The sequence below is a fragment of the Elephas maximus genome, chromosome 3, assembly GCF_024166365.1.
Source record: "Elephas maximus indicus isolate mEleMax1 chromosome 3, mEleMax1 primary haplotype, whole genome shotgun sequence".
In the NCBI taxonomy this organism is placed as follows: domain Eukaryota; kingdom Metazoa; phylum Chordata; class Mammalia; order Proboscidea; family Elephantidae; genus Elephas; species Elephas maximus.
Window position 1 is genome coordinate 210,828,612 of NC_064821.1, and position 14,106 is coordinate 210,842,717.

Here is a 14,106-nt window from a genome sequence, read left to right on the forward strand (position 1 = left end):
TACTCAACACTGGTGTTATAAAAGAAAAAGGTATGCATTGTGGTAGTAGAGACAGCTGGCGTGCCCCTTTAAATGGTACCCAGGTGGTGTAGTATCATAAGCTCAATGTGATTTATTCAACATACGTTCTATTTTAAAGGGCTGCAGAGGTTTCTTTTCTTTTTCAGCAATCTTAATCTGCTATGACTGAGGGTCATGCTTTTAAAATGAGTTCACAGTTGGAAAGGTTCACTTCAGAGTCTCAGGGAACTGGGCTAAAGAAATCAATAACAATTTTCTGAGGATTTTTTAAAAAAAATCATATGTAATGCTGAGTTATAGACACAAGTACAGTTTTTTTTCATACTATAGAATAGTTAGGATTGAAGTGCATCATGTTTCAAAGCCATTAAAAGTATCCACGACTGGAGGTGAACAGCAAGCAGAGTTTACCTCCTTTTCTCCATTTGATTTTCAACTTCTAGGATGTCTTTTGAAACACCCCTCAATCTATACATGGTTCCCAAGGCTTATAGACATTTACCTACCAGTGGAACCTCCTAAGGAGAAGACTGGAGCTTTTTAAATTTGTTTCTTACCTTTAGTTCTCTCCTCTCCATCTCTTAGATGTCCAGGTCAGTTCACTGCTGCCCGTGGCAGCGTGCCTTCTCGGTCCAAAGCCTTTTGTTAGAAGCCAGCGCAAGTTAACAGCCCACAGTTTCAAAACCAATGTGTCTTTTTCTCAGCCAACACCTGAGTAATTTATAGTCTTGCATCATTCCATTAGAAATGAAAAGTTTGGTTTCTGATTGGCTAAAAATGAGTTCTATTCCTTTCTTTGTCTGAGGTCAAAATCACCACATTCTGGAACGTTAACATGTGAGAGTCAAGTAGTTAACCTGATTCTAGACCTCAAACAGCTGCTTCTGCCCGTTCATGTGAGAGTCAAGTAGTTAACCTGATTCTAGACCTCAAACAGCTGCTTCTGCCCGGAAGTCAGTACACACTTTCCCTGTATTATAACACTGTAGACTAACTGCCTGTTTAGCTATTTTGTAAGTTTCTTTTATCCTGTCACTTCTCTGATGTAATTACATGAGTGCAGGAAATGCTTGCTACATCGATGAAGGAATGAATGTATTTAAGGAATATTATGTTTATTAAGGAGTCCTGGTGGCACAGTGGTTAAGAGTTCTGCTGACCTTTTTTTCAGCAGTTCAGATCCATCAGCCCCTCCTTACTAAGGATAAACCAGGGTATGATAGTTTTATGCCTCCTGACCATCCTGCCTTGTCATTAATTCTGAAGAATGCTGTACCTTTCCAACTCGATCAAATACTGAGGGTGAGAGTGAGGGTAGAGTGAAGTAGACAAAGGTATATCATGAGACACAGAAACACCGTTAACAGTAAGTAGATGTTCACAAGCCTCAGCGTAGTCTCCCTCTGCTCCGGGCTGCTTCCTTTCTCCCCGATTCCCCAGCCCTCCTTTTTTTGTGCTGATAGAATGTGAGACAAGGGGCCTAATTCTTCACTGAGGAGACGGAGTAAGGTTACCAGAGAATCATTTGATTCTGCTCGTTCCTTGAGTTTTCCATTCTCATTGTCAGATCAGTATAAGTTTTAAGCATCTAAATCGTGTAACAATGTATAAAAATAAGTCCATGTTTACAACACAGTGGAAAAGTACCAAATACTTTAAAAGGATGAACTGGAGAAACCTTCCCATGGACAACTGTTTTTTTTGCGGGGGAGGTGGAATGAAATAATCTAAAAGCATTGGGTCTGTTGGGATGGGCATGCTATCTGATGGGAATCTCTCTGATAAGGGTATTGATTAAAAAATCAAATGCCTGGCCTGGAGGTGAAGGGAAGGGCAAAGGCTGAAGCTGTACATTCTTCTGTATCACCTTGATCACCTCCAGGGATGGATCGGCTGCTACTGATCCCCTGCTTTGGAGGCTCTGAACTTTTCTTAGTTCCCGGTGATTCTACCCGGTAGTCACTGGATGTGAGATACAAGTAAAAAGGAGGTAACACGCCATATGGATTTTAACCTCAGAAGCAAACTGGTTTTGCGCTTCTGAGTGAAGGGATCAGTTCTCAAAAAAGATTTTACAGTCCGCCTTCATGCTGGGGGTTCCTACCACGTCTTCCACATGGCTCTCTTGCCAGGGCTCACCTAGGTCAGGCGTGGAGTGAAAAGTGACAAACATTCTGACTCTTCCGCTGTGTGGTTTTCTATCTTCATATGTTGAAGTGAGGCACACTGGGAAGTGAGCTCATCTGGGAGGGCATACTTTTAAATTCTAATTTAGTCACGTCAGTCTTCAAACAAGAACATTTGGAATTAAACCTCAAAACTTTGGGCAGGCTTCAAATCCCATACTTCGCAGGATATACTATATACTAATATAGTACATATAACAGTAACAGTGCTATTGAGTATATATACTATACACTATATTACCTTAGTAATAACCATTCATTTGGATAAATCTTTGGACACTTTTTAAAAACACGAGAGCTTAAAATTTCAACGTTGGAATGAAAGATTAAGGCACAAAGCTCTTTTATTCCCCAAACTCATCTAGATTCCATTCTTCATGAAGACACCATTAAGAATCTTTCTTCTCAAGGTAGCAACGTTTCCTTGCCTTGTTGTACTTTCATTCTGGATGATACATTTTTCCCTGAATTTGCCAAATAGAATTTGTGAAGTTTGTTTCAGACCTACTGTTTCTTTACTGATCTTACATATATTTTATTTCCTACAAGAGTGTTTAGAAAAGCAACAGAAAGAGGAAAATAATATCTTGGTGAAACAATAGTTATTAACGGGATTCCTGGAGGCAGGGTGAAGCTATTCAGTCTGCCGTGACTTTTTTAGACACCTAAAATTTTTACTCTGTATGTTCATTCTTCTATTGGACGGCAGCTTCAGTCGAAGATCGATTACTGTTCTCCACCAAATAACACCTTAAATCACATGCTTTAAGAATGTAAAAACAATCTTTTTCTATTTCAGCTCCTTAAAAGATCAAATTATGTATTTGTTACCCTACCTGCTTTTAGTGGAAACAGACTTTTGTTTTTACTTGGGTCTTCATTAGAAACAGAAACTGAACACATTCCATGTTTTTATACAGAATAAATTTTGTTTTTATTATAGATAGAGATCAAAAATAAAATTTTTTATGTGCACATGACACATGGTGCAATACCACAGACAGACACGTTGTTGGGAACAAAAGGAGATGAATGATGGGGGTTAGGATGGTCGTCCTGGAACTGCAGGAGGGGGGCGCCTAGTGAAAACAAAATAACAAAGAGAAAAACACAGATGCAGGGGAAGAAAACGATGTCTAAATCATAAAACAAGTCCAAATAATACCATGCAAAAATACCCCACAAAAGTCAAATTCAGCTCAGACAAAAACATGCAGACGTGCAGGGAAATGAAAGAATGGCATGCGGCAAGGTTAGCAGCTCCCAGGACTTGTCCTGGTGACCAGCAGGGTGCTAGGTACGAGCCATCTGAGCCTGCTCAAAAATCTCATTATTTTGCACCACGGAATGATAAACTGAAATCTGTGCAATCATTTTCAGGTGAAATGGGAACCACACCAGAGCCAAATACCTTTTTAACTTGAGTGTTTGATCCTTAGCCCTGATTTTGTGACACTCAGCTATTTCCAAAGATTTCAACCAATGTCCTGAAACATCCATGGGGGGAGAGGGGACCAATACGGAAATATGGCAGGGGACACTTTTTTTACGGTGAAGGAAATTAGGTGTCAAAAGATCAGATGAGCGATAGAATCACAACACAGAAATGTCCGGGGTCCATCTAGGAGAGAAGGATTTCTAAATTAGAATTTGCTCCGGGTGAAGAGTCCTGCGTGTGATACGTGTGATAGCTGGAACCAAGCTGAGGGAAACTCGGCAGCTAGGTCTGGTCCTTGGTATCTCAGAGTGAGGTACAACTGAAGTTCTGATTTGTTCTGAACCGGGTCTGGTAAGTGAGACCTGGCTTGCTGGATCCTTTTGCACATCCCTAGCCTGGTGCGCACCTCATCAGGCCCACAGTGGTGAAATCAGGGTCCAGGGCTGTGCGTCATTTTGACATCAGCCTCTCTGATGTTCGTCTGCCAGGATGATGATCTGCTGCTAGAGAGGACACAGGAAACTCTACATCGTAACAAACAGCTCTGGAAGTAGGAAAACGGCCAAATGAAGCTTTTCCATTGGTTTCCAGCAGAAGTCTACACTTTGACTTCCTCTTTCTAACCAGCTTGGTAATGAACTCAACATTACCACGAGCCACAGCACTGTGCGGCTATTGCAGTGCCCTATTCTTGGTGCGGCTTCTTTTTGGCTACGCGTCCGCATGTTCAACACCGCACTCACTTCCACCTCACTCTGGTAACCCTTCAGTGAGTGGAGCAATGAGGTCTACAAAACACAAAAACAAAACAAACCAAACTGCGTTTTCATCTTCTATGAGGTGTTAATGGAGCCAAGCTGACAGGGCTATTTCTGAGCAGTGGTAAAAAGAAAAAGAGTTTACCGTCCCCAAAGTCCGAGACCAATTTTTCTTCAGTCTAATTTAAGCTGGCTAAGGAGGCCTCCCACCCATTTAAATGATGAAGAACTTATTACTGGTACATAACCTTTGAATTGCGGGGGGTCTGCAAGCTTTTAGCTTTAGATAGATCCAGGTAATGGTTATCCCTGGTGTTTTCATGAAAAAGTGTAATTAAATTCCTGTCAGGCTCAGTAAGATTTACCTCCTGCCCAGCAAACAGAAACTATTTTTGAGTTCTGAAGGGGCTTTAGGACACTTTAATTACCTCAGCAGGGCGGGGAGGTGAGCCATTAAAACTGAACAGCAAGTCCACAGTGCTGAAGGGACATTCTGTCAGCATATGCCAAAGCACTTTCCTGTTTGAGCTAGTCTGGTGTTCTAATCCAGAAACAGGATCAGAAACTTTACATCTCAGAATGTATTTCACAGACAGAATGTTTCCTTCAAAAATCAGGGTGCCGTTTACCCCCTCACAGCTTTTTCCATCTTCACTTATCCTGTATCTCACTTCCCCTGATTGCCAGAAAACACTGTTGATGATGACACTATTTCAGTCTCAGAGTTAGTTATATCATGGATCTCAGAAATTTGGGTTTTTGCTATTTCTTCCCCAGAATTTCCTATGTGACAGTCACAGGGCTGAAGTGCTGAAGGCAAGTGCTGAAAATAACACGAAGAGCTACAAGGCACTCGATACTGTCACTGCCTCCAGTATGAAAGTTTACTGACTACTCAGTGGCTAACTCATTTTACAGCTCAACACACTAGTATTCACCACATAAACAGACTTACCTAATCAAGATTATAATTTCGGGTTATTTCCTTTTAAGTATTCTAAAAAAAAATAATTTCATAGAAGTGGTGCTTGGCCAAAATGGGAAGGTAAAGAGGCAGGAAAGACTGCATGGAACACGGACACAATTCATATGTAAGAGACTCAATCATTGGTAAGAACAATGAATTACCCACATTCTCCTGGATCTACCTCCGGTCTGAGGGTGACATTCTTCTGGCAAGACGCCCGGGAAGGTCTGTCTTTTCTTTCACAATCTCACAACACTTTCTTTGCTTGTTTTCTTTGCCCATTGTTTAGGTAACTTAATATCCCAGAGCTATTTTTTTATAGACAAGCCTGAAGGCTTGGGAAAGTGAGGCAAGAAAGAATAGCATTCTTCTAAAGTCTTCTGTGATGATCTTTAAGAATTTTAAATCAACTTGGATCTCTTCCTTTACAATAATCTCATGGGAGGAATGTAATTAATTTAGAAGTGTGCTTTTCTTGCAGAGTACCCAGAAAAGAGTAGATGTCGCTAATTTGCTTCCTGTTTCTATCTGACCTTCCTCCTTGAGATTCAGACAGTGCTGTGACAAAGCACCGGAGCTCCAGGAGGATTGTCCTAAGCTGGGAGACCTTGTTGTTCTTACATTCGATTTTATCACCCGACTGTTTGTTACTGACAGGCTGTACTGGGACAATCACACTCAATACCTTTCCCTCTGGCCTAAAGCCACCAGGGCAGTGTTTTCTAGGGCACGTACCTCAGAACATTAGTCCTGTGAGATGCTCTGTAAATAAAGCTGGTACATTCAAATAAGTCTGGGAAACATGTAGACACTAACGTGCTCTTGAGATTTACAACACAATCTGATTTTAAAGTGTCTGTCAAGTCTTCCAGGAAAGAAACATTTCATTTTAAGTTGTCATTTCCAAAATAGATTTGATCAAGAAACCCTTGCTTTATGTGTATGTAAAATTTGTTAAAATCTCATGGAAAACTCTTTGGGAAACTCTGAATTAAGGCTGTTTTTTCAGCCAACGTCTTCTACATGTATTCCAATTACTACGAATACCAGCAAGTGGTTTTCAAAGTGGCAGTGCCAGGCACGTGACCCAAATACCAGATAGGTTTCTCAGTATAGAACCTAGGTGTTCCAGCAGAAAAACAAGAACCTTGAGAACAGAAATTGAGTTGATGTTTACATTGACAGCAGAATTGTTTTGAAAGTACAAATGGACAATCTGCCAAATAGTCACAAAAAGGTCCTTTGATTTTGGTAACTTTCAGTTGACAATTCTAGAATATATTATTAACATATTTTAGAATCAAGCAGTAAAGAAACAAGTGTACAACACGATCCTCCTCCAGTCTCTTCTAGTAAGAAGCTAGCTTCCTTTGATGGTGCCTCTCATGGAAGATGCATTGATACAAGAAATTACAACAAAAAAGGGTGGTTTAACACAGCAATCTGTCCAGTTCATCTTCTCACAATGACCATCTCCTGATCACAGAGGGAAAGTAAACCATCATCTCTCTCCTCTCCTTGTCTTCTGCTTTTTCATGGCTCAACCTGAGACTATTGATAATACCAATCAATAGATACTAATCTCTCACCAAATTTTTGTAACAGTCTTTTGTTCTCTGGAGACTCAGGACAAGGATGTATGTAATGGCTGAACTTTCTTCCATTCTTTGAATTCTGGGGAACTGAGGACTATACTGTTCCTTCTATGCCCAGAGCTCAGTTATTTCCTGTAAGAGATGCCTTCTGTGGGTCTAACACCCAGGCAAAAAGCATCTTTCCTCCTTCTACTTCCAGTGTTTCTCATGAGCCCTGACATTTTCAATGGCAAAATTTCAAGGTGCCTCTTGGTAGGTCTCACATCGCCCCTCCAGCTATCTAGGATTTGTGTCCTTCAGCTTTACCCAACGATGACTCAGGTCAGAAGTAAAACGTCTCCCACTCTCTTGCCTTTGATTTATCCAATTTGCTCCCTTCAAAAATATCATCCTTCCCCAAATGAATGACAGCAATGCAAATGCTATCATTCTCCACTTTGGTAACTTTGGGCTAATTCTCCAAAACAGGTATAAATATTTAGAAATTTCAGGTATTACTGAAATGCACAGGTATGACTCAAATATATACAAGAATGAAGAAGGGGGGAGTCCTTCAAATGGTATAATTTATTTCAGGTTCAGAGATACAGCTTCACATTTTCACAATAGGTGCATGTGACCTCCCGGAATAATTCAGGCTTTAGGAACTTACTTCAAAAATTCCATTCACAGAGTCCATATACCAGCATTAAGAAATCCCAAAAGTGCCAAGAAGACAGTAGAAAGTATTCTGGCTCATATTAATTACAGAATCAACAGAGAAGACACCATTTTGCTCTGTATACTCCTTCCTCATAAAAAAGAAAACTTCAAAATTTGATTCACAAAAGAGAGCAAAAAACACAGACAGGCAAGCAAAACAGGCTATACACATGAAATAAAACACAAATCAGGTAATAGTGTGGCATGTCTGGTTGGGGATAATTTCTATCAGGTTGGCAGCAGACAATCCAAGAGGTTAGACAGAGTAATTTTTTTACCATAGTTTTTAGAACATTAAATAATTAGCACAGTTTAAGGAATTAAAGGGTAAAAATTAACAAAGAAACTAACGCCTTGAGCTGAGCCATGTGTGAAACTCCAGATCAGAGAGGAGTCTCACCAGTATACCAGTATGAACAGGTCTTAAGACAAACAGGAGACTCTTTCTTGAGTTTCCTCTCTCTTGCTCTCACACACGCACACGCTCTGATATACACACACTCTTACGTATATTTACACACACACAAATAGCCAGGCATATATTACAAGGCATCAAAGTCATCTTAAAGTTTTACAATACAGAGCACCGCATAATTTTAAACATACCAAATAGACAGGATAATTAAGATTACCTAGAAGACACATTTGAGCCTTTTGGAAAGGGTTGAGTGATCTGGTGAACTAATTAATAGTTGTTTCTCTAAAATCATCTAGTGTCATTCGCATTGTTACATTCTGAGCTCACAGCTAGCAAGTCCACCAGGTGCAATGATACCAAGCCATGGCTTGAGTCTCATACGCTGTCTTCTTCCATCGAGTTCCACAGCTGAGACATCTACTATTTAGTCTTTATTCTCAGTGCTAAGGAGATTCCCATCAATTTCAAAACGTACCATTTGCCAAATGAAAAATATTCATTGGAAAAAGTGGATGACCTACCTCCAAGGTATTAAGTACCTTCGCCCTGGAATTTTAGCAAATTTGTTTAGAAAAATCCACTCATTTTATTACACTGTTGTATCCATCTACTTTCTCTTTTGATGTTTGCCACAGAAAGACAATGACTATGTAGACCAACAACCCCCCCCCCATTTAGAATTCTAATTACAGATCTTAAAATGTAGGTTTCCAGATTTCACACTTTCTTTTATCAAACTGCATTGGCAAAGGTAATTCCTTCTTAGATAACAGTGCTGTGAATTCCATGCACGTGCCTGCGGATGTTACTCACCATGTCATCTTGGTGGTTCTGAGGTTTGTACCTCTCAGAACGCATACAATCTGGAGCTGGAAAACTGTGTACCTCCTGTATGCCATGAGAAGTGAATTGCCGTTATCACGTATTACGGCATATCTCCCAAAGCTACCTCTTGTATTAGCACAGTTTAGAAAATATATTCATACACACATGGACTAAGGACATGTATACATAGATATTTACACCCCCATACATGTACATTATACAAAATGCACACACAATCACACTCATGCTTATGACATTTTAACAAGCGCTTTTAAACCTACCTACTCATTTTTTTTTTTCACTCAAAGGTGCACAAAATACATGTACTTACAGAAACAAAGTTTACTATGTATATAGTGTATACACAGAGACACATGCATAGGAAATATGTTCGTACACAGAAAAAAATGAACATTTATCACATACTGGTATTAGGTCCCTTTTCATATTTGAGAATTATGGCTACAGTCTATACTAAAACGTCATAAAATTAGCCTATATGACTCCTTTAAGTTCAGAAGGCTTATAGTTGTATCACAGGAACTGGTTTTGTTATAATTGGGAATAGAATGAGTTTGCATCTGAACAAGTAGGAGATTTGCTAATAAACAGATCCTACTGCTCTTCTATGATACAAAACACAGCTAAATGCAATATTCAGAAGAGTAGTCTTGGTAGATGATTTTTGGAAATGCAATATACCTGTTCTAAATCAATACTATTTCAATCATCTGTCCACAATTGAGTAAGTGGTTATTCCAGTTAGTCAATATGCATGCAAGGTTTAACATGTGACAATAAAGCTAGAGTTACCTATCAAACAAACATACACAGTTTATTTTTTCCAAGTCCTAAAACACAATGTTTTATTTTATTAGACTAGACACGATGGAGCTACGTCTACTATGCAGACAATATCAGAGCAGTCAGTTGGGAGAAGTCACAGAAGAAGAGAAGTGGTGTGGGGAACACTGAGGAAGCTCCACAGGTACATGCCCTCTGAGGTGCGGGCTGTACCTCAGACTACAGAGCTGAGAGCTTCGGGCGCCCTGGCATCTCCCTTCAGCAGAATACAAACTCTGAGAAATGGGATTCATACTGACAGAGCAATGTAGCGCTGCAGCAAGCTGGAAATGGTCTCCAACACGCCTGCTGAGATTCCAAGGAGACTGGGTTCTATGAGAAATAATTTAGAAGCAGAAAAGAGCAACAATGAACCCCAAAGGGCGACAGTTGCAACAGGGCAATGGCTGGACTATAATTTAAGCATAAAAGCCAAAGATGACAAACGCGATTGTTTACGACTGCGTAAGATCAGTGAAAAGAAACGTGGAAAAAAATGCCCAACTTTCTTTGACATGGTTTATGCTGATCTTACAACACACCAGTGGTTATCCACAGTATTTTCCTTTAACAGAAGGAAATTTTTGAAATACAGCAAAATGCAAAACCGCATTTAGCAGAAGGCCAAATCCTGAACTTTATAATCTGTTAGCTGTTTGTTTTAGAGAACTCAAAGGAAGAAGCAAAGGGAATCCTAAAAAGAAGGAATTTTATGAAAAGATCTCACTGCAGATTATTCTTTTTTACTGTGGAGGTTTACTTAAGATTTTTCCATTTAGCTGAGACACTATTTTAAAAATAGAGTATGTATTTACATGTCTGTTCCATTCACAGATTTAATTTTTTTTCCAGTGAGAAAAAAGAAGGCATGAGAGGACTCGTAGTGGTGATGTGCTTTATACGATCGCTTGTGACTTAAAAAGGTGAAATGCCCTTTTTCTATAGCATGTATTTTCCAATTTTTTGCTTGTTATAAATGGGCTAGTTGTAACCCTTTCAATACAATGCCACACACTTGGCAAGTTCTCTTTTTAATAATGGTTAAGAGGTTTTTTTTGTTTTTTACTTCATACTTTATGGGTGTCTGCTTTGGGTATAATCTACACAGGAAATTAAAGTTACGTTAACATACAAATCATGCTTGCTGCTTTCAAAGGGAGACATTTCAGTTGGCGAAACGTAATTTACTCCTGTAGAATATGAAGTAGTGTCCTGGGACGCCACTGCCCAGTGAATGCTTGGTCTGCTGTCTGGGAACAGTTAGCAGACAAAATTCCAGTTGGCTTCTGGCTGTTTCCCACAGGCTAGTCGTCTGGTCTTGGTAGCCCAAAAACTCAGCCTCGAGGCAGAACTATTAACCCCTAGGCTAACTTGCCCTTGTAAATTTCAGAAATTGCTGATTTACTTTAGATCTCAGTGCCTCAATACCTTCTTCCGGAGTGACCTGGATAGAGAACCTGAAGTTGTTCAACTGAAAAAGCACGGCATCTATTACTGACTCACTTTCCTTTCCATTCCTGGTTCCATTCTTTAAAACATGGTCATCCCATAGTAAGGCTCAAGATTTATTAAGAAAGCCGATTGTGGATAGTTACATTAAGCCTAGGATAAATTCTTACATGAAGGAATTACAAATTAGCAAGGAAAAGGAGTCTTATTTTTGTTCCAACCAAAACTAACAAATAATTAAATAAAGGAGTTGGTGTCCAAGTATAGGTAACCATGCCAGCAAATTATATCAATATGAAATATTTAAATATTTTTCATGTTGGCGGTCACTGAGACCTGTGAGGAGGTGAATCTATAAGTGAGTAAAGAAATTACATTTCCCCAGACACTTCTAGAAATGTGATACTTTGCTTCTTCCTGGAACTCTGAAATTAACTTGCCCAGTCTGTTGACTGACTACTGAAAAACAAGCGCTGATTCACTCCTGGATGAGCTTCTAGCATGAAGCAAAACACACTGGTATGAGGAGAGGCCCTTGCCAGCAAGCAATGCGTTGCTTTTCCTTTGCAAGCTACCTTCTGCTTCTGGAAAAGTTTTATTCTTACAGAATTGTAATTTAAAAAAAAATCATTTTCTAGCAGTCCTGTGAAATAAGGAGGAAGGCAAGAGGATGGAAATATGCAACCATGGAGACAGCAGCATCAGTAACAGACAACAGAACTTCTGTTGACCTAAACAGAATGTTGAGAAAAGAAATATGTACGGCTTAGTCTAAGCCCACCGTCGCATGTCACTGAAGGATGATGCTGAATGAGTTACCTGACCAAAGCAATTTCAAATATATGCAGGGCTCGGCAACTGGCCCCCGAAGTCCAGGGCTGCTCCACAAACCCACCGTGGTCAATAGCACATCGATAGCCTCCGGGGTCAGCAGATTGCAGGAGTCAAACCTCAAAGGTCTGACATTAGGAGCAAAGAAGAACGAGCGATGAGGGCGTTAGTGAGACCGGTTACTTGCCTACTGATGTCCATACACGAGGCTACTCATGAGTTACTGCAACGGTTATCAAATGGGTTGCTTTCGCGTAATTCATTAGTAATTAATCGCCACGTCAGACACTTCGTTTAGTCTAACAGGGAGGATTCTAGTGAACGGATTATAGTGGGACGAGTTGGTGATGGGGGTGGTCTCCGGCTAGAAGAGAGAAAGAGAGAGGTAAAGAAACAAATAGGGTAGCTGGCAGGAAGCTGTTCCCGGGGCCCTGAGGAGCCCTCACGCACATGCTCATGCACACATAGGCCAGCAGGAGGCGCTGCGAGCTGTGGGACGTTCTACGCGCTCACCTTTCACTCATCTAGCATTAGGTATGTTTTCATATACACACCTTTCTCAAGACAGAATAGTAACAAAAAATATTAAATCATTTGAACGCCATTTAAATATACTGCGCATTTCTCAGCCTTAAAAAAAAAAAAAAAGTCTACTGATTGCATAGAGTGAACTGCCGGAAGATAAAGCTACGAGGTACATCGGGCCCCAGAGAATGATGGTTTTCAAGTTTTATCTCTGCTTTGTATACTGCCTCTTTTTCTGACTGTTAGGGTATTAGTTAACACTTCTCATTATTTTAGCAGTAGCTGTCTCCAGTTTGTTTCATACTTTGCTAATTTGCGGGAGCTGAGAAAATGAAAAAAAAAAGGCTTCTAGAATTCTCTACAAGCGTAAATAGGTTCACGGTGAGTGCCTGCTAACTGCATGAGCTCTAGTTCCTGCTTTGAGCCTTAAAGGTTTTATAGAAGGAGTGGTAATAGTATTGCTCACTTTCTGGTTGGTAAAAATGTTTCTGATAGCCTGAGGTTGCTGAATAAGAAAACTCTAGATAATAGTACTATAGTTGAGAATTTTAACATTAACAAAAAATATCACTTATTCCCCGATCCCCTTCTCTAACTCCTAAATTCATTAGTAAGATGTTTTCTGTGTGTGTACTGGACCTCACCGGTAGTATCTAGGGGAATAATTTTTATCACCAACAAAATTCAAAAAGTTCTACAAATCAAAACCTTTCTTTTTTTGATAAGGCCCTCCACATGATTTTTAAAGAAAGACTCCTCTGTAGTTAAAATGTTCTGGCTATCAACTCTTCAGACATGGATTGGAGTGGACAATGGGTTGGAGAGGGATGCTGGTGAGGAGTGAGCTTCTTGGATCAGGTGGACACTTGAGACTATGTTGGCATCTCCTGCCTGGAGGGGAGATGAGAGGGTGGAGGGGGCTAGAAGCTGGCGAAATGGACAGGACAGGAGAGAGTGGAGGGAGAGAGCGGGCTGTCTCATTAGGGGGAGAGTAATTGGGAGTGTGTAGCAAGGCGTATATGGGTTTTTGTGTGAGAGACTGACTTGATTTGTAAACTTTCATTTAAAGCACAATAAAAATTATTTTAAAGAAAGTGTGCACAAAAAAAATGTTCTGGCTATCTTCTGCACTGGAAACATCAGATTCATCAAATCAAATGACATTTCTCAGTTGTGAAGAAGTAAAGTTAGAAAAGTTGAAGATAAAAACAATTATGAAATATTGTTAAAAATCACAGAGATATTAAATGAAATTAGATGGCGAAGGAAAAATCAAAGCAAATGAGATATTGTTGACTAGTGCTAAAAAACTAAAGCTCCTTGGAAACTCTATGGGGCAGTTCTACTATGTCCTGTAGGGTCGCTATGAGTCAGAATTGACTCCACGGCAGTGGGTGTTGGTTTTTAGTGCTAAAAATACTTAAGCGCAAACTCAGGTCTTAGTAGTTTCTTTTGCTTCCTGCACCTGAAAAATGCCTCAGAGACTTTAAAGGGAAAGTTTGCTTGGGAAGGTGCATTTCAATTTAATGCTCTGTACAAACCCTGGTG

General features: G+C 40.0%; 1 protein-coding gene across 4 annotated transcripts in view; it reads right to left on the reverse strand.

Moving 5' to 3' along the window:
* Positions 1-3,199: 3,199 nt before the first annotated feature.
* The window catches only part of DNM3 (dynamin 3), a 735,481-nt gene continuing 724,574 nt past the window's right edge, over positions 3,200-14,106 (reverse strand). For 2 of the 4 annotated variants that reach the window (XM_049881207.1, XM_049881206.1), the window contains one exon: positions 10,523-12,397. In XM_049881207.1, the coding sequence (XP_049737164.1) occupies positions 12,328-12,397 (70 nt within the window). In that variant the 3' untranslated portion in view covers positions 10,523-12,327. Of the gene's footprint in view, positions 3,287-3,333; positions 4,434-10,522; positions 12,398-14,106 lie in introns of those variants that run through there. The other 2 variants (XM_049881209.1, XM_049881210.1) reach the window with 2 other exon arrangements.